The sequence below is a fragment of the Alligator sinensis genome, unplaced genomic scaffold (genome assembly GCF_000455745.1).
Source record: "Alligator sinensis unplaced genomic scaffold, ASM45574v1 scaffold677_1, whole genome shotgun sequence".
In the NCBI taxonomy this organism is placed as follows: Eukaryota; Metazoa; Chordata; order Crocodylia; family Alligatoridae; genus Alligator; species Alligator sinensis.
The window spans coordinates 674,884-694,816 of NW_005842276.1; the positions used below are offsets into that span (position 1 = coordinate 674,884).

Here is a 19,933-nt window from a genome sequence, read left to right on the forward strand (position 1 = left end):
CCCTACAGCATGCAGGGCCAGACTCCCCTTCTGGCTCAGGCCTTAGGTTTACATGCCTCAAAGCCCTGCTTCTTCCTGTCTTGTGGCTCCCCAGCCACACACACGGGCTTCCCCTTTACTTAAAGGCCAGCTTGTGTTCCTCTGCTGTGGTCCTGCACAACCAGCTTAACCTGCTGCATGCTGTTGAAATAACAGGAGCCCCGGGCTCCCTGTTACAGAATGTATAATAGTGTTAAGCTGGGAACTTCTTGGCCTTTGAGTTTTCCATATTTAACCATAACATTTGATTAATATTAAGGTTTTGTGGAGAAAAATTAAAATTTGGGCCAGATGTTGGAAAACTCCCACTAGCACCCAAAACACTGTACCAGTAGTTGATACAGCAGAATTTTATGCTGAAGGCCAATATTTGTATGCCTTGGCTTTGCATGTACTTCTGTCTCTCACTTCTTCATATTCCAAAATAGAGCTGGAAAAGATAGTCTTTAAAAAAATCTTCAGAGGAACATAAAGAATTTAATGAAACTTGCTGATTGTAATTATGATGGCTGTTAGGTTATATAAGGCCAGTATTAGGTTTTGGTTAAAGAAAAACTTGGGGGGAAATTTTCAAATGCACTAAGACTGTGGGTTGGGCATGTCTAATATGTGTCTGAAAAATTTCCCTCTGGAGTTTCCACTTCAACTTTTCATATTTATTTGTGTTTTTTCTAACGTGTGATCTTTTACAGGTAGCTTGCTAGATTTCCTAAAGGAAGGAGAAGGGAAATACTTAAAGCTTCCACAGTTGGTTGACATGGCTGCTCAGGTACTTTAAAAATGTGGTTTCATCATAGAAAATGTTAAAAACATGAAACAAATATATCAACTGAAGATAAATGAGTAATATAGCTACTAGATGGTTTTTATAGCCTCTGTTAAATTTTATAATTTGCTGCAAGGCATAAACGATATGTCAGTAGATGCACTTTAAACTAATGAGCTTTATTAAAATCAGTAATGTTAAGCTCTAATAAAGTTACACTTTGTGCAGTTATATAGTGAAACTAGAGTTAAAAAGATCAACTTATATGTAACATTTTGGTGAATGAACATGATCATAAATAAAACCCTTTTAATAAAATGTTCTTTTTAAGATTGCTGATGGCATGGCATACATTGAAAGAATGAACTACATTCACAGAGACCTTCGAGCAGCTAACATTCTTGTAGGAGACAATCTTGTGTGTAAAATAGCAGATTTTGGTTTAGCAAGGTTAATAGAGGACAATGAGTACACTGCAAGACAAGGTGAGACAAATTTATTTACAGGATAAACATATCTAGTTACCCTGACCTGTTAGAAGCTTTATAAGTAACATAACATCATTGTACTTTATCAATACAATTAAAAAATTGTGAACAAATAAATGTTAAGAATGTTGTCTGACCTCTTCTGCTTTTAACTTTTACAGCCATCATTTTACAAGTAATCTCTTAAAATATAATTTGATAACTATCACTTATTTTAAAGAATTATTAGGTATTTTGCATGACCATCTTGAGACATTTTAAAGGGCTTGAATTTCTGAAAGTTACATCCTTTTAAAATACGAAATTGGCCACCCAAAATCACTGCTTTTAAGTTCGACCATTATTTCTTGTTTTCATATTTTAAAGTCTGAAAAATCCCTTTATATTAAAAGAATGTCAAGTCACCCTACTTAAATTTAACTTTGTTAATTGAATTAAAATCTTGTCAGTGTAATAACTAATTTCAGAGTATTAGTTATACTTGCATATAAGCAATTGGTATTTATGCAGGAAATGATTATTTTTCTCTCCACTGTTTCAGGAGCCAAATTTCCAATTAAATGGACAGCTCCTGAGGCTGCATTATATGGTCGGTTTACAATCAAATCAGATGTGTGGTCATTTGGAATTTTGCTGACAGAATTAGTAACAAAGGGTAGAGTGCCATATCCAGGTAAGAAATAATTAAATAAGCCATTATTAGAGGATTGTATGTTATGAAGATTATATAATAGGGTATATATTATGAACACCAAAAGGATATTTCTTTTATTTGCAACTTCTTAAACTGTTCAGTTTACATTTGTTCTCAAAGCTGTTCAAAATCTTCCTCTTCCTTTGAGGTTTCTTGCTGTAGTTTTTCATGATTGGGAAATACTGAACCAGTTCTGTTTCCTCCTGCTGTTGGAAGGAGTTTGTCTTCGTGTACCAGATGAAGCTGGTAGATAGATAGCTTCATTTAGCTTCCTGTTGAGGGGGAAAAAAATATTCCCCAAACATACCAGAAGTATTTAGAGGATTAAAATATTTTTTCAATAGGAAGGTGTTGGTATCTAAAGCCAGAAAAAGACTGACAGTTGTTTGGAATTTATTTTCATGTGTAATGTTCACAACTGAAATTCTTTTATTTTAGGGATGGTGAATCGGGAAGTTCTGGAACAAGTAGAACGTGGCTACAGGATGCCTTGTCCACAGGGTTGTCCAGAGTCTCTCCATGAGTTAATGAAATTATGTTGGAAGAAGGACCCTGATGAAAGACCAACTTTTGAATATATTCAGTCTTTCTTGGAAGACTACTTTACTGCTACAGAACCACAGTACCAGCCTGGAGACAATTTATAAGCCAACAGCCTACATGAAATGCACAAATCTGCCAAATGCAAAGAACTTGCAAAGAATTCCTTGCTTTTTTGAAGTAATTGCAGGAAAGAATTTTCACCACTCTGCACGCTTTTAATGGCAAACTGGAATTGCATAATACAGTTGCACAAAACCACTTGTAAAGTGTTATACCCTAACTTACCAATGATGTGATTGGGTTTTTTCCAATTTATTTTAGGGTCCAAAGGAAGCTCTCTAAAAGTAATGGAGGATAAAATGAGTTTTGGCATGACCATATCAAAAAAATGTGTGTTTAAAATTTTTATTTCCCTTATGTTTTAATAATGCTTTGTTAGAAGGGGAATTGTCTGGAAATACATGCTGCAAGTTTCGGACAAAAAGTTTTTAAGCAAAGGAAGATTACGGGACCAAACAGTTCCATTCCAATTCTATAACACTTCCTGTGTTCAGAATTTGGGGTGGGGGGAGTGCATTTAAAAATGGTACAACCATATTTGAGATACTGATTCATAATCTTGATTTTAAGCTTCCTTTTGCACGGACTTAATTAGGGTAGACAAGGTTAAAAGAGAACTTTGAGCAGTGTATGACAAACTTGATTAAATGATAGACCTGAGTAGTGGAATTGGAGAGCATAATGCACTGTGTTAATACTTGTATTAATGTAACTGGAAAGTAGCATGAGAGATTTTCTTTTTTCCTTTTTATTTGTTTTTCTGCGTAGCTAATTAAGAATAATGAAGGTAACTAGAAAATGAGGTAATATTTTATAAGTTACATTGAAAAAAAATTGTTTGAACTTGAAACCATACTATACAATCAGAGGGAAAATTCTTTAATCTTTTAAGCTCCAATCTTACAATGAGTTTTGTGTGAAAAGACAAAGGTTGTTGAAAAATCGAAATTAATCTGGTAAACAGCCACATTTTAGTCCAGTCTGAGACAGATTTGGTACTGAGACGTAGCTAATATGTATTAACAGGGATCAGTGCCACAAATGTAAAATGTCTCATTTCAGGGATTTGATTGCACTTTTAATTTTTCTTGAATATAAAGACTCTCACACTCTCACACACTCTCCCTCTCCTCCTCCCCCCCCCCCCCCCAACAGAACTATTTAAGTCACAATAAATAGAAAAAAATGTGAAGGTTTAAAATCTGGAGGGACAAAATATATTTAATATTACCTAATATTGTGATGACAAACTTGTGTTGGAAGCCAGCTCAGATCACACTACATCTATATTTTCTTCAACTGTCGACATATCGAGCAATGGCATTGTCTACAGTTTAACAATTGGCATAAAGTTTCCAATTAAGCTTTCGTACTTTAATGATGAATATCTAAATTGTTTTTTCACATATTGTGATTAAATTCATGCTATCATTGTAAAACTGACAAAGTAGGTAATGTAGTTCTGGTACTAAAAGTTATTTTTCATGTGTTTACACTCTGCTTTGTACTGAATCCCTCTACCAAATGGATCTGTAAGAACAGTGCCGTTATTTTCCCATTTTCCCTCATCTCATCTGTGAGTATCAAATTTTAAAAGGGCTTTATGTAAAAATAATAAAAAACATGGAATTGTAATTTTTCTAAATATTTTAAAATGGTAACACAATCATAAAAGTTTGTGTATTAATACAGTTATAACAAAAATGCTAGAAAATGATGCTGGCATTATTTGGATTTTAATTACTGAATGGAATAATTCCTTGTAATAACATTTGTATAGTAAAGGAATAAAACACTAACTTAATGAGTGTGTTCATTGTAAATGGTAGTGTATTATAAAACTTCTCCAAAAAGTTTGTATGTTTATGAAATTTTATTTGTTTCACCTCGAGACCTTGATGTGGATCTTACCGTAACCGAGAGTTTTAAAGTTCACATTCACACTTTTATATAATAGTAATGCGTTTTATTATGTAATTAAGTATTTTTATAAAGTATGGTATTGTTGAATTGTTTTGCAGAATTGGTTTAAAATAAAATTCTTGATTTGCATCTTATTATTAAAAGAAGTAGTAGTTGGTTTTCAAACTACTTTGTCTACATAAGGAGGAAAATTAGCTGGAAAGCTATAGGGAACTTAAAGGATTGCTTCACTACTTCCTTCATAAGTATTGTCATATACTTTTTGAGAAATTTAAAGTGACATCATTCATTTTAAATGGTTCCTATTGTGAAAGGGGAAATTTTCCTAAAGCACTTCAGAAATCTTTAGCAGTCATCATTCAGAATCAACCTTTTAAAACTGACACTATATTGGACAGGCATAGTTTGAATTCCCATTAGCAAAATGTCAAAGCAAACTCCTCTACTTATTCATAATTGCTCATTACAGGTAAAACATTGTTTCCTCTTGTTTCTGTATAATCATTCAGGGAATTTCTTAGTCTAATTCTATGATGTCTTCTTAGCTTTGAATAAAATGTTATGCATCTCAGTGACAACTCCTGTTGAATGGGCATTTACAACCAGTCCCAAATTTATGTTCTCTAAACCACAGCAAACAAACTAATATAAAAGTACAACAGATTATTTTTACAGAAAGTTTATTGTATTTTTATTATATCCTGCAGTGTAATCAATGCTTTACTATTGATTTTTTTTTTAAATGGAAACAATTCTGTAATATTTCTGGTAAAATCTGTATTCAAACCTTGTTCATCAGTTTTGTCATACACTTCTTTGTGGTAGATCTGCAAGCTGTTCCCATCGTGTATTGTTCTTGCAGCTTTGGTATTTTTTAAAAAGTTCATACTTTTTTTGAGTAATTAAACTTCCAAAAGTACAATTATTTGTATGATCCTGCTTTTTTAGAGAAAAAGGAAGGCTATTTTAGATCTTGCAAGCATAGAATGTTCTTATTTCTTTTTTATTTTTCAAATGTTTTGAGTTCTTATGATCATGAAGACCTGAAGAAGTGAAGTTTAAACCAAGGCTTACAATCTGAAACAATAACTAATGGACCAGTTACCATATGCCATTCATCTATGATGATGGCTCTGAAACCTAAAGCACATTTATGACACCAAAAAAACTGGAAGTGTGGAAAGACTGTATGATCCAAATTTAATACCAAAATAAAAGGGGCTACTATAAATATTAGTATGTTTAACGCCATAAAACATCCATGTTAAACTTTTATCAAAAGATGTAGAATCTTGTATTTCTACCAGCCTGTCAGAAAATGCAGAAGTGTTGCTGCAGTGTATATGGGCAAATTAGGCTGCCTCTTTCTCCTACTGAAAAAAAAGCCTTGCTCAGTTGTTCGAAAGATTTGGGTATGGCTGCCTAAGGCCAAAGAATTCAGGATCCCAAGTATATGGAGGCTCCTACTTGCAGTCTTAAGTCATGCTAGATTTCAAAGAGCAGGGTCTTTTTAGATGGCATCTGTGCTGTGGTTTATTTCTTTTGGTTGGCTCCAGGGAGCTCCTCCCTCAGTGTATGGGTTTCTCAATCCAAGGTGTCTGATTTTCCCCATGAACTGTATAAAAAGTTTTGATACCTGACACAAGGTTCTAGCTTGTGCTTTAGGGATCAGGAGCCTGAGTTTTTATAGAATCTCATTGGGGGTTTTTTTTTCAGTTGCATTAGAGCCTAAATGCATACCTACTGTATGTACAACACTTTGTTGCCTGTTTAAACATTTTTTCATTTACGAAGTCATACATTTTGGTAAATTTTTAATGACTGTTATAATATGGAAATTTTCAAACTTCATACTCTCCTCTGGAATAGCACCTCTTGTAAATTTTCTACTTATTTTAGGTGAGTAGAAACATGCTTTGGTCTTCGATACCACTTTCCATCAAACAAAAAAGAATGAGCCCAATCTCTATCGATATTTGACAGGGACTTGGGAAGAAATCGGAAGTTTAAAAAGGACATTCTGTATAAAATAGTGAATCTGAGTATGTGATACAATATTCTGCACAGTGGTCAAGTTGGTATCTATCAATAGATAGAGTAAAAGGAGCACTATAAGGTACCCTGCTAATACATTCTTTTATGCTGCAGCTGCACAATTCTTTAATCTTTCAGCTAGAATTCAAGAAGGAAGCACTATGAGAGAGATGCACCTACCAGTGTATTTTACATATGGCCCTGAAAAATCCTAGCATACGCTCATAATTTATTTTTTCTTGACTTTCCCTGGATTTCAACTAGTGATAGATTGTCTTCATTTATCCAATCCACCATGCTAATTGATTTTTCCCTAGTAGTGTAGTGATGCGCCTTCTCTCTGTTATGCTTATGTTTAATTTTATGATTGATCGATGTTATGATTACTTAAAAGCAGAAATACAATCTTGGAAACCTGCTCTTGCACATTGTGGGAGGCTGCAGTGGCTTCCTTTGGTGCCTCGCTGTCTCCTGTACTAACCAGTCAAGAGAATGAATGTTCAACCTGCAAATGCTTATAGTATAGTCACAGAACACCAAGCATTCCCAGAAGCACTGAATTTGAAAGCATTACATTTAATCTTCTTAAAACATTTGTCAGAAAGACAGCTACTTCCAGAGAGATTTTTTTGTGTGGAAACAGTCTGATTGATTGCTTTGTTAGGTCTACAGTGTAAGATGAGTAGATTATTAAAAGCCAAAAGTAACCTCTAGAGGAACTGGCATTAAAAGAGCCCAAATACTTAAGGCTGTTATTGAATTAAGAAAAGTAGATAGCAAGCATATATGGTACTTACCAACAGATACTCCCCTGGTTTCAGTTCTAACATTAGGGTGGTCGGCAAACAGTAAACCCTCTGCAGCTAGGGACTGAGAGAGGGGTTTCAGCCAACTAGCAGTATCTTGACCTTGCCAAGTCAGCCAGTTTGTCTGAGCTGTTGAACTGTTAACTATTTAATACACACCTGTTCCACACACAAGCTCCCTTTGATCAAACTATCTAGCTACAGTATCTGTCTGTGGGGTTTCTGAGGTGCCTTCCTTATTAAATTGCACCAGCTAGATCTTTCATCCTTACATCTTAAAGCACTTTACAAAAGCTGAGGCAGAGAAAGGGAAAGTGACTGGCCAAGTTCTCTCAGTAGGTAAGTAGCAGAGTCAGGAAAAGAGCTTTACAGAACTGTCTCCTAGGAAAACCTTTTCAATAGCCTGACAGTATCATCCTTTCCTACCAGCTAGGGCTTCCTGATATGCTGTTGTGAAGTGATCAGCTTGCTATGGGTGTGCACCTATATGGATGTATGAACAACTGTGCTGCTAAAGTGTGTGGGGTTTATTATGTCAGTTTGTTAACTAACCCCTCTTTCACCGAGAAATAAACTACCATAGTTTAACTTCTGTTTACCACCAGGGAAGAGCATGCATAGGAAGATTTACTGTAGTGCAACTGCTGTGCTAATTTACTTCCTAGTAAGTTGTCTGGATGTCCATACCTTAAGAAATGTTTATCATCACTTACAGATCCAGGGGAGTGTTGGCTACTTTATCTATAAAGTTAAGAGGTCCCTGCCATGAGAAGTATATTCCTGAGTGCTTCATCAATATCTTACGCGCACTCTGTATGTACATTCTTCTGTGTTGCTTGTGTAGTCCTAAACATTTTAATGGGAATCCAAGTAGGAGACTGGGTTCACCCATATTGAGCTTTGTGGAGGACCTATTCCTACCATTGCAGGTTCCTCCTTCTGAAACAACAATATTTAGTTTTACACAGGATATCAGAAAATGGTCTTGTTCTTTAGGGTATGTCTATATGGCACAAGGCAATGCTGTGCATAGATATCCAAGCTATAGATAGGGGAAGCAGCATTGTGCTTAGTAATGTAGTATGATTGTGTGTTGCTGTACCAAAGCCCTACGCTTGCAGGTGATATTGCACTGGGCAGACCTACCCTTAGTCTCTGTCTGCTAAACACCATCCTTTTAACCTGCAACCGTTCTCCATTTCAACATGAAGACCTTTGATTGAATCTGTCTATTCATCTAGATGGTCACCAAATCTCACAGCAAATGCTGGTAGCATTTCTAATACTTCATAGCCAGTGGCAGTAGAATGTAGTCTTGCTGTCTAAAGTACAGTACTAAAGCTAGTGTGAAGTCCCGTTTAATTTTATCATTTATACCTCTTCCAAAGTAAAAGCATTGGAATTGCCATTGTATCCACCCTGTGACAGTAGACACGTGCAAACTGCAGGCAACTAAATTTCCTAGTCATTACAGCTATTTTACTTTGGTTGCTAAGAAGACATCTCAAGAAAGCCCTCAGTATCAGCAAGTTTAAGCATTAAAAAATTAGGAGTCAAACCCCATGTTTCCTTATTAGCTTTTCAAAAAAAAATAGTTCTTACACTATTAAAATATTTTTAGCTTTATGATTGTTTCATCTTTAAGCTCCCTTCCTGCCCTGTGTTACAGTTTCTCTCCTATACCTGGGGGCTAGAAGCTTATCTTTTTGTTGTTGTTTTTGCTGCTATAAAACCAAGTCTCACATGACTCCAGCAGCTGAGTCTTTAAAAAAAAAGTCGTCACCAGCCGCTAGGAGAGTTAATATGAACTCTGTTTTACACAGGAAGTGACAGTATGTTGCTAAACCTGGACTCATTCTCTCCAGTCTTGTCACAAATGGGTGACATCCATAATATGCACGCTCTCTTGCGCTTTACGTTCACTAATTCGTTTCTCCCCCGCAAGTATTAAGAAGGAGGCTCAAATCCTGCCCCTGGGTGCAACCACACTCAGACCGTGATGTGAAACGGCGACTTTCCAGCTGGTCGGTATTGCTAGGAGCCAGACCATATCCCCGCAATCCAAAGGCTGCAAAAAGTTAGAGACTAACTGCAACTTGGCAGGATGATATTAGCCCTTTAAACAAGCAAAGACTGGCAGCAGCTACACCAACGCTACTCTGTCCCCCCCATAGCTCCTCCTGTTTCCCCTCTCTCTGCCTCCGCGTTCCACAACTGTCTCTCTAAGTTCTAGAACGCCCGAAGCGGCCAATCGGAACTCTGAGGCGGACGTAAGCGTACCAATCGGAGCGGAGCTTGGCCTCCGGGAGTGGAAGGCTTCCAGCGATTACTTTCTCGTGTCTGTGGCCTGGGAGCTGCTGGGCCGGCATGGTGCGGGGCCGGATCACCGCGCTGGCTGTCAGCGACGTGCGCTTCCCCACCTCTCTGGGCCACCATGGCTCCGATGCTATGGTAAGCGCTGCAGCGAAGGGCGGCTCCCGGTCCCAGAGCGCTGCCCTGGGCTCGCAGAACTGGGCTGTACCCAATACTGGTCTCAGCTGCAGGGCCCTGGCAGGGGCACCGAGTCGCCAAGGGAGCTTGTCCCGGGAGAGGCAAGCGGCTGAGGTCAATGGAAGAATGAGCTTCCCGAGGCTCAAGATTCTCCTATGTGAACCTTTAATGTTCAGTCTCATCAAATGGATTTGTGTAACTCCCTCAGCCATGTCACTCCCTAAAAGGCTGGCATTAAAAAACACTGCAGGGGAGGGAGGAGATGATTTGTGTTAGTTCCCCAGGCTTCTGTTTCTGTTGCACCAAACTTAGCTTGCCTGGGGGAGTCCTTTGTAGTGCTGCTACTTCACATGTGATTAGGATGTGGGTGAATTGGTTCCTATCTTCCTCTGTTAAGTTTCTCGCACCAATCTTTTGGTCTTCAATTTAGCACCCGGACCCTGACTATTCTGCTGCCTATGTTGTAATCGAAACGGATGCGCATGACGGACTCAAAGGTTATGGCTTAACATTTACATTGGGTAAAGGCACAGAAGTTGGTAAGTTATTCTTATACCCTGAAATTCAAATGAGCCCCAAGTCCAATGGAAAATGTTGTTGGGGTCTTTTCCGAAGGAAATACAGGGAACTATTTTGCCTTCATACAATATCTTTTTTTAAGTGACAGGTCTTGGAACAGCGTAGAAGGCCATAAAGTCCAGGGTTGTAGAGGCTGCAAGTTAAGCAATGTGTTAGATCTTTGTTCTAATCAGTCACCTATTTGACCAGCCCTGTGAAATCCCTTTACAGACTCCCATAAGACAGCTTGTTTCAGACTTGTGATCCTAACTGTAGTTGTCTGATTCTAAACTCACAAGTGCCTTGTGAATGTTTTAAGCTTTAACATCTCCTGCATTTCTCTGTTTTCCTGCTTGCTTTATAAAACCAGGAAACGGGTGACTGAAAATTGCAGTTGCCATAGAGTATTCAGGATTGGGTTTTTACCCTTGCTGATCATTGGTGTACGCGCACAGACATTTAGAAGAGATGAAGGAAGATAGCATCAGCAAGAGTGTATTAGTGTTGTACATACCATGATGGGATTTCCACAGGATGGTAAAAATCCCATCCCGTTAACAGTCATGCTTTTTCATGTAAGTTCTTATTGTTGCCAAATCTTTTGTTATCCCCAGTGATACTACTTTCAGTAGTATCAGTGGCCTACACTGGCTTTGAGTTCAAGCCCTGATTCCACAGAAAGCTATGTGAAGGTCCAGGGATTAATTTATAGAGTCCCTTTGACCTCCCACCTACTTGCATTCAGCTGTTCGTTTCTCTTTGCAGCTTCAAGGCCTTTGATTAGAAAGGTCAGGATTGTATGTCATATTTGTAAAACACCAGCATGAGTGTTGACTGCACTGGGAAAGTTTTTAAAAAGAAGGAATGAAGGCAAATGGTGACTGGATTTATATTCTCTCTAATGTATAAATGTTGAAGTTATTACACAGTTTAACTTATTAAGAAGGTATTGCACAATTGAGCAATTCAGGAATCCAATAACTTTACTATGTATATCTAAGATATTGTCTGGGACAGTCCATGTCTGTTTTTATTCTTAGGGAAGGGGAGTAGAGGTTATATGCCTCTTACATTTAAAGCTCCCTTTGCCCTGTCCACAGACACTAGCAAATGCTAATGCCATTTTAGCTCTATTGATTGGTAACATCTGGAGCCCTGGGTGAGCTGTGCCATTTGTACAAGGCCATCCAACTTTGTGGACACTGGAAAAGTTTCAGTACATTTTCTTGACAGACTAGGTTTTGGGGCTTTTCGTTTGTCCTAATAATTTAAAGTTCTAAACCAGTGATTCAGGTGGTGTGAGATTTTTTTTGTTCCAGTTGCTGCACAACATTAGTTCTATTAGATGTCCAAACACTAATATGTTATTCACAAGATAAACCCAGAAATTTCAAATAGGAATTCATAGTATCACAAAACATTCTGACCTGTTGTGGTCTTTCTGAGTTCTTTGTCACAGAAGCATTGCCCTATTATTTTTCTGTAGTCAAGAAACAAGTGAACCCCAAAAGCCAGCATTTACCAAGAGGTGGTTTCAATCTAAAAGTTTTGAGAACCACTGATCTAAACATACCTCTCAGATGCCCAACATGTTTGAATGGTGACCATTGGAAGCATGTCTGTGATAAATGTGAGCTTGATCTTACAGAGTGTCAAATGCTCTCATTCTGTTCCAAGCATGCCCTTAAGCACATGAGTGATCTTAATGGGACTGTTTTGCTAATTAATGTTTGCGTGTGCTATAAATGTATTGGAACCTACAGGATCAAGTTCCTCTTCTCTGAAATGAATACAATTTTCACACAAATTTCCCTGTGTCATGTCCCCTTAATACCAGGGTTTGTGCTCAAGAAGGTTCTCTTTCTGTCTCATTAAGGCATAACATTCTAGAACCTCGTACCGACGGTCAAAAAGCCCGAGGCTGAATCAATTCAATCTTTGCAGGTTAATCTAAGATGTGTAGATTGAACTGATAAGCAAGTGAATAGACATTCTTTCACTTTTGAGTCCAGAAATGCAGTCACTTGCCTACAGTGGCCCAAGCCAGAAGCCAGGGGACAGTAGAGAACACCTCCCTGCTCTGCTGGATCAGACAGCTTGGGCCAGGGCTAGCCCGCCCATCCTGTGAGGCGGGGTTTGCAGGAGAGTGCAAAGCATCCTTGGATGCTGAGGGACTGAGAGTTAACTTGAATCTGGAGGGGATCTGACACAAGTTCAATAAACTGATTTAACCTAACTCAGTTAGGTCTGATACTACATCCATCCAGGTTTATCTTAAACTGGTTTCAGCTTCTTTGAAAGCAGTTTGTGTGCATCGAAATTCTGTTCTGTTACAGATTTGAGCCAGTTTCCAATCACTTATACTGGTTTATTTGTGATTTCTGTCCCTAGCCCTTGAGGAAGAAGATGCTTAGCAAACAGATTATTGGGTGTTTCACTGATGTTAGCTTCTTTTCAATACCAGTGTTGTTGCTCTTTCATGGAGAAAGATGCCCCTTTAGAGCTCTACCACTTTTTATGGATCAGTGAAAAGGAAATCACTATTTAAGTGGTAAGGAAATCTGGGGACTTGATTAAAGTGAAATAAAATGAACTGTCAAGTATCTGTCTATCAGCTTTGTTTTCTCCGTGTTATCAGTGCTGGCAAGAAAAAGAAAAGAGGACTAGGCTGAAGCAGGTGCTTAAGTACTTGACCCATATTTACATAGCACATAAAAAGATTGGACAAATTCTTGGAAAAAGGGCATCACGAGCTATTGAGCACAGGAACTAGGGATACAGTGTCTGAACTAGAACTTCTTATGCCTTAAATGCTGGAGGCTGCGAGTGAGAGAGGACTAGTGGGGGAAAAACACCTTGATCATGCCTAGTTCACTCTTTCAGCATCCACTTTCAGCCACAGCGTGACAAGGGATACTGGGCAGGATGGACCTATGGTCTGAGCCAGTAAATAGCAATTCTTATGTTCTTGTGTTCTTATACCATTGCAAAGTATATGTTCATCTTTTGCATGTACAAATTACGCAAGCATAAGCAATTGAAAGCACAGCTCTCAAGTACAGAGCCAGATTCTCAATATGGTCATACATCTCAACAGCTGAACAACTGAAAGACTAACAATTCCATATGTCCACTGTATGCCTATAAGGCCTTGTCAGAAGTTAACAACTGTTTATTAGCATATGTCTGAATCTTGACTTGTATCTTCCTTACACACTGCCTGAGAAAGTGGGATGCAATGCAGGTCCAATCCCTCACTTCCTAAATTGTTCATATGTGGACCTATGAACAATTTACTGTGGGTTCAAAAGGAGCAGGTGGGTGCTGTGCATCAGCTACTCACTCTGCTGTCACTGCTTATACATTGCTGATGGTAAACGGAAGCTAACTTGGGGTGACTTAATGCTTTTTTTCATTGAGGACACAACTGTGTCCAAGCCCTAAGGTTATTATGCAGTTTTAAGTCTTGCACCTTTAAGTCCTATAACTAATACACACTATTTTTCCTTAGAAAATGTTCATGCTGGTCTCCAAGCAACTCTTATAAACATGTTACTGTCTAGTAACCTTTTGGCTAGCAATGTCCTTGGATCACAGCATGACAATAACAATCGTAATCCATTAAACCCTTGCCACTCAGGTCTGGAGATTAGTAAATGCCTGACAACCTCTAAGAAACCATTCTAACATATGTGATACCCTTGATCAGATTATATGATGTCTTTGTCTTCCTAGATCCATATTTATTTAAAGAACTAATTCCATTTCCTCTTCAAAAAAGGATTGCCCATTGCAATCTAAAAGAAAACAAGCAAATGTTCACAACTGTTTCTGCTCAAAAACAGCAAGACTTTTGTCTGTATCCTCATAAAAATAGTCTCTAAATATACCAATATGCTACATGCCAGCTTGAATGTAGTCATGCATGCCAGCTTGAATGTGCTTTAATGTGTCAGTTCTTGTTCATGTATCCACTTGGGCAATTTAACCACTGCCGTTATTAAGGCTAGGATTTGGTTCTTTGTGCATGGCCTGGATTTGGTATCATGCTGAGTAACCTCCGCTTGTTCAAGTTAATGGGAGCTAAGGTATTTTAGTTACCTAAGTGGCCCCAAATACTGTAGGGTGTGAGCACCCCACAGTCATTCATGTATTTGTCTTTACAATGCCCCAGTGAGGTGGGCAAATGGTATTAGTCCTCATTTCCAGATGGGGCACTGAAGCACAGAAATGCTTCGCTCATGGCCGTGTGGGTAAGTCTGATGGAACAGAGGCATGACCCCAGGTCTTCAGATCTCAAGCTAGTGCCTTTACAATGGTGGCTTGCAGGATTGGTCTAAGATCTCCTGTTCAGTTTCTTCTTAAGATTTCCTTTGTCTCTTCTGTTAATGAAAATGTTTAGATGATAGTAACATTCCTAATGCATGCGTCCTTTCTGTAATTGCCCCCCTGCCCTCTACAGCCTGCTAGAAAAGTGTGCGTAAGAAGATACTTTCTTACTTAGCATGTGTTCTGCGCTAACAAAACCCCCTGCTGGGAATTCCTGATGAGATCAATAGTGGAATATGGCACTGAAACAAGCAAGACTTTTCCATTAGGATCCTGGGGAGCTGAAACAGCTGGGTTGGAACTACTGTTATATAATGCTCAGAAACAAAAATACATAATAGAAAAAATAAATTTGGTGTGGCTCCCAGTGCCCTTTCTTTTGTGAGATATGTACTATACCTGCCAAAGGCCTACCATATTCATGGAACTGCTGTTTTCCTACTGCATTTTAGGGCAGCTGTTCTATTTTTACTAGTACACGTTACTTTAGTAGGTTAGATTTTTAACTCGTCGCAGGAGATAATAGAGGCATCTTCACAGCCCTTTACCAACTAATTGATCCTCCTGGCAGCCCTCTGAGGAAAATATTATGAACCCCATGTAACAAAGATGGAAACATAGGAGGGAGAGTGGTTGTGTGGCTTGGCTGAAGACACTAGCAGTCCATGGCAGAGCTGAAGTTATATGTCAAACCTGGTTCCCTCTTGCTGGTTCAAACCACTAGGTTAAGACACTCAGAAAGCATTGCAGCCTGAAATGGTGGTAAAAGAACTGTGAATTATTTTTCTAAATGTTTTGTTATAATTCAGCAATATATCCTGGTGTGTTTTGCAGTTGTTTGTGCTGTTAATGCTCTCTCTACCCACGTGGTTCATAAAGACATGGAAGAAATTGTCAGCAATTTTAGAAATTTCTACAGGCAACTCACCAGCGATGGGCAGCTCCGATGGGTAAGATGCATCTGGGGTGTTCATGTGAAATAGATGTATAAACGTATTTTCACCTAAGTCCCTCTCTGCATTCAGAGGCTGTAGTTGCAGCGCAGTTATGGAATCTTGCAACAGTTCCAGAGGGATGGGTTTGAGCCCCACTTTGGACTTGTGCCCCTTTTGACCTGGCTGTAAATGGGAACCTAGTCAATTCAGATTGGGGAGTAAGTGTAAGTTGACTGCAATGCTAGCCGCATCTCTCCTTTTTTGTGTCAGTGGCTGTAGACACTAATGTCTGGCCACTAGGCTCAGAAGGGCCTTGACCTCTGTGTACAGTTATGGTAGAAAAAGAAAATTAATTTAACGCAAGCTGGGGCATTGCAATTATATCTACTCAACTTCTACCCATGCAGAGCTCTGTTGATTTGGTTTCCAAGTGAATGCTAGTATCTACCCACACAGATCTGCTAACAGAAGGAAGGCCTGGGTTCCAAAGTGTGCTTTCTGCCTGTTCAGAGATCAGATATCTTCCTCTCTCTGCCCATTCTTTGTTCTCCATTCATTGACTCACGTGCTCACAAAATGGTTCTGTTCAGTTTGGGTTTTTGGAAATGGAAAATCCAGCTGAGACCAGTATGGAGATTACCACTGTGGCATTCTTACACTGCAACTAATACATAGCAAGTTCAGATGTGTCCCACCTTTCCCAGTAAATACAAGGTTGTCTTTTAATGTCACTGGCTCATTTTTCCTTTACCAGGGTTTTTGTTTTATTTTGTTTGGCTGAATATTGTGACTGATGTGATGACTTAATTTCCACTTAATAGTAAATTGTTAATTGTGTCTATGTGAGTCTTTATCTTTTGCCCACAGATTGGTCCAGAAAAAGGGGCTGTTCATTTGGCAACAGCTGCCATTCTGAATGCTGTGTGGGATCTGTGGGCTAAGCAGGAGGGAAAGGTAATGTATTTAGACCTGGCAGACAAGCATGTTACTGCACACAGTGAATTGTGGGTGTTCCTCCTAATTATCCAGCTTTTGCAGAGTTAGGTCCTGACCCTGTAGTGATTTATGCATGTGCTTAACTTTTAGTTCACAGAAGTATGTGCACCATCAAGTTCACTGGGGCTTCACAGGGGCTTTACTTTTTGTAAGGAATTGTTTGCATGCTGCTTTGATGGATATCCATCATTTCTCATTATATAATCGGTTTTGTTTTCTAGCCTCTGTGGAAGCTACTAGTTGACATGGTAAGACAATCTTGTTCTGTGTGAGGCATGATGGCTGTTGGGCACTGAAGTTTTTGCTTTATTAAGAGTAAAATGTTGGCTTGTATCCAAGCTAAAATTACACCTATACAGCATGTGCCAAGGTTCGAGAAACCTGAGTTTGTGCAAGGTGTGGATGTTAGTTTCTGGTCTGAAAGATCTTTCCCTTCCTAGGTAGTTGTGCAAAGCTGGTTCTGGCCATACCCAACTAGATAAACCATCCCTTTTTATCAGGTCATTGTTACAGACCCTTCCCTGTCCCAGTATAACAACACACATGGTGATAGGAACCCATCTATACTGATATTAGTAAATTATGTACAAGACTGGAATCTTTGTGTTGGCTAATCAGTGAATTGATGTACCTGAACACAGCAATTTCTATGGAAGGGAAACTAGGAAAATGCTGATGGATGTCTCATGCTTTGATATGTGTATTATCTAAGTATCGCCCTTTTGTAATTATGTCATCTTATTCTTCGCGGTTTGTTTCGCATTAAATATTCTTTGACCAGGATCCCAAGCAGTTGTTATCCTGCATAGATTTCAGGTATATCACCGATGCACTGACAGAAGAAGAAGCTTATGGTAAGTCATCCTTCTGTTAAGAGGCAGATTGTGGTTCCCTTTTGCGTCCTTTATTCCTTGAGCTTTCAATGATTTCAGCGGGTCTAGTGGAGGATTAGTTCACTCCTTGTAAGAGGATCAGCGTCTGGCTTTCTGAAAACAGCAGAGTGGTGGGGGTGGGAAAGAATTGTACTTTGAATTCATGTAATATTTTCCCTTCATTCCTTTGCAGAAATACTCGTAAATAGCCTACTTGGGAAAAAAGAAAGAGGTAAGCTATTAAATTAATATATGTGATAATTTTTTTCTAGAAGCATAATGGGACCAAATACTTTGTTTAGTATTATGGTATGGACACATGACATGTTCACTGGGAAATAAATGGACTTTTCTGCATAATAAAAGTGGAGCAGATGCATGGTGCTCAGGCTGATGACTTTAGTCATTCAAATCCAGGGTAAAACTGAAGAAACTTTACTGCATGGGGATGGTACTGCATTGACTGTCTTGTGTGTCTGCTCTCCTAATCAGTACCATCCCAAAGGTACCCACTTACTTGGGTGCAAACCAGCTCCCTTGCCTCCTCCTTGCCAGGTGCTGTAATAGTGTCTGCTGTGGGCAAGTAGCTTGGAAGAGCTGGCTGTGTGCCCATTCTTACTGAGTACACTTACTACAGCATTTCTCCATAATAATTGTCATGTGTCCACACCCTAAATATGGTACTTGTGGGTGAGAATCCCATTCTTTAAGAAGAAAACTGGGAGTTGGAAACTGATGTTCTCATTTGCATCTTATAAAATTGCTTCCTTATGAGTCATGCGGGAGGTGGAAGCTGTATATGGTGAACAAATTTGTGCTGCCTTGCTGGTCCCTGCTGTGATGAATGTTCGTCAGCCATGTTGGCATGGTGATGCTGCTTCTTGTATTGTAATGGGGTTTTTTTCCTGGGCTGCAGCTCTGTTGAGTTTGGGAATGACTGTGGAGAGAACAGGATCATTTTTTGTCAACAAATTTGACCTGTCCTGTTTTAAAACACTATTTTTTTAAGTTCATTTGCATGAGAAACAGTTTTAGTAAAATTGTCGTACAACATAGCCATCCATGGAATAGAAAACCATGTTTTCATCATGATGTTCTTTCTCTTTGCAGAAGAACAGATGTTAACACATGGATATCCTGCTTACACCACCTCATGTGCTTGGCTGGGCTACTCAGACCAGCAGTTAAAACAGGTTTGCTTCTTTGATATCAAGATCTTAAACATTTCTCTCCAGGGGGTAGTGGTGATAAATGATGGTCAAACATTCAGTGGTGGCTCTTAGACCTGTAAGAGCTGAGTCCTGAGAGAGAGCCTTAAGAGCTGAGTTCTAATATGAAGCAAAAAGTGAAGCCCTGCATAGCACGGATGTAGGGGGAGTGAAGGCCATGTTGAGGAGTGGAGTTTCTGGGCTGTATCTACACTAGGGTTGTAGCCACTGCTCTAGATACTTAAGCAAGCTATTAGGGTAACAGTGCAGGTCAGTTTACCCTGGTTCGTTGTGCATAATGAGCATTTTGCTCTGGTGCAGATATGATGGTGTAAATAAAGGACATGTTTACGTGGGAATACTTAGGAAAGTAAAAGCAGGTTAAGTAAAGTTGTGAAGCTAGTGTTTTCAATCCTTGTGTGTATACTCTCATTCAGAAGTTAAGTGGCTTTTATCTTGCTGTAGTTTAGCCCTCAAGGAAGAAGGGTATCTTCATACAGAGAATGAATGCTTTGTAGTGTCACATCTTCCTTAGTTCATCTTAACTTTCTCAAGTATCCCTATGCAAACAGGCCTTGAGCCTGTTGTCACAACCCAATTAAATTGTGCCCATGCCACTGAGCAAGAGATACCATTCAAATCATCCTCATTTTGACGATTAAGGGTTAAAAGACATCCCTGCCAAAATTCCTTGAAACAAAACGCTGGTGGAGAACTATAGATAATTGGTCAGCTGAAATAAAATGCTAGGGGAAACTATATATAATTGGTCAAAAAATAAGTGTAAGCTCCTCACACGTAGCACACACGTAACAGGTAGAGAAACCTAACCCACTACCTTGTAACTTGAGGAGACAAAGAGCTGCTGCTTGCCAAAAAATTAAAGATTCCACATAACGGCCCATCATTGGGTGTCTATGTCAAACACCTCTGCCTATAAATAGTTTAACGGTTTCCGCCCAAGTCAGAGAACTCTGGGGATCTCACAGGAAACACCTGTGCTTGTCACCAGAGAGTTGGAAAATTGATCAATTCCTAATCAATCACCCCGTCAGCATAAAATATTGACGTAGAAAGTCTTGCAAGCGCGACCGTTTGTTCCCGGCGCCACGTCCGTCATTATCTCGTCGTAACCTAACTGCGTGCGTGTACTCGACTCTGTAACCGAAGTTATATGCGTATACTCAACTCT

General features: G+C 39.1%; 2 protein-coding genes across 6 annotated transcripts in view; both read left to right on the plus strand.

Moving 5' to 3' along the window:
• YES1 (YES proto-oncogene 1, Src family tyrosine kinase) overlaps positions 1–4,443 on the plus strand; it is a 54,346-nt gene extending 49,903 nt beyond the window's left edge. Inside the window, exons 9-12 of the mRNA XM_025209268.1 lie at positions 732–808; positions 1,137–1,290; positions 1,835–1,966; positions 2,426–4,443. Coding sequence (XP_025065053.1) covers positions 732–808; positions 1,137–1,290; positions 1,835–1,966; positions 2,426–2,634 — 572 coding nt within the window. The 3' untranslated portion in view covers positions 2,635–4,443. The remainder of the gene's footprint in view (positions 1–731; positions 809–1,136; positions 1,291–1,834; positions 1,967–2,425) is intronic.
• Positions 4,444–9,604: 5,161 nt separating this feature from the next.
• Positions 9,605–19,933, plus strand: part of ENOSF1 (enolase superfamily member 1) — a 26,876-nt gene continuing 16,547 nt past the window's right edge. For 3 of the 5 annotated variants that reach the window (XR_003095075.1, XR_003095074.1, XM_006027925.3), the window contains exons 1-8: positions 9,605–9,804; positions 10,274–10,382; positions 15,565–15,680; positions 16,533–16,619; positions 16,883–16,909; positions 17,443–17,515; positions 17,727–17,765; positions 18,644–18,726. Coding sequence is in view for 3 of the 5 variants with exons in the window: in XM_006027925.3 (XP_006027987.1) it covers positions 9,721–9,804; positions 10,274–10,382; positions 15,565–15,680; positions 16,533–16,619; positions 16,883–16,909; positions 17,443–17,515; positions 17,727–17,765; positions 18,644–18,726 (618 nt within the window). In the remaining 2 variants the exon portion in view is untranslated. Of the gene's footprint in view, positions 9,805–10,273; positions 10,383–15,564; positions 15,681–16,532; positions 16,620–16,882; positions 16,910–17,442; positions 17,516–17,726; positions 17,766–18,643; positions 18,727–19,933 lie in introns of those variants that run through there. The other 2 variants (XM_025209265.1, XM_025209266.1) reach the window with 2 other exon arrangements.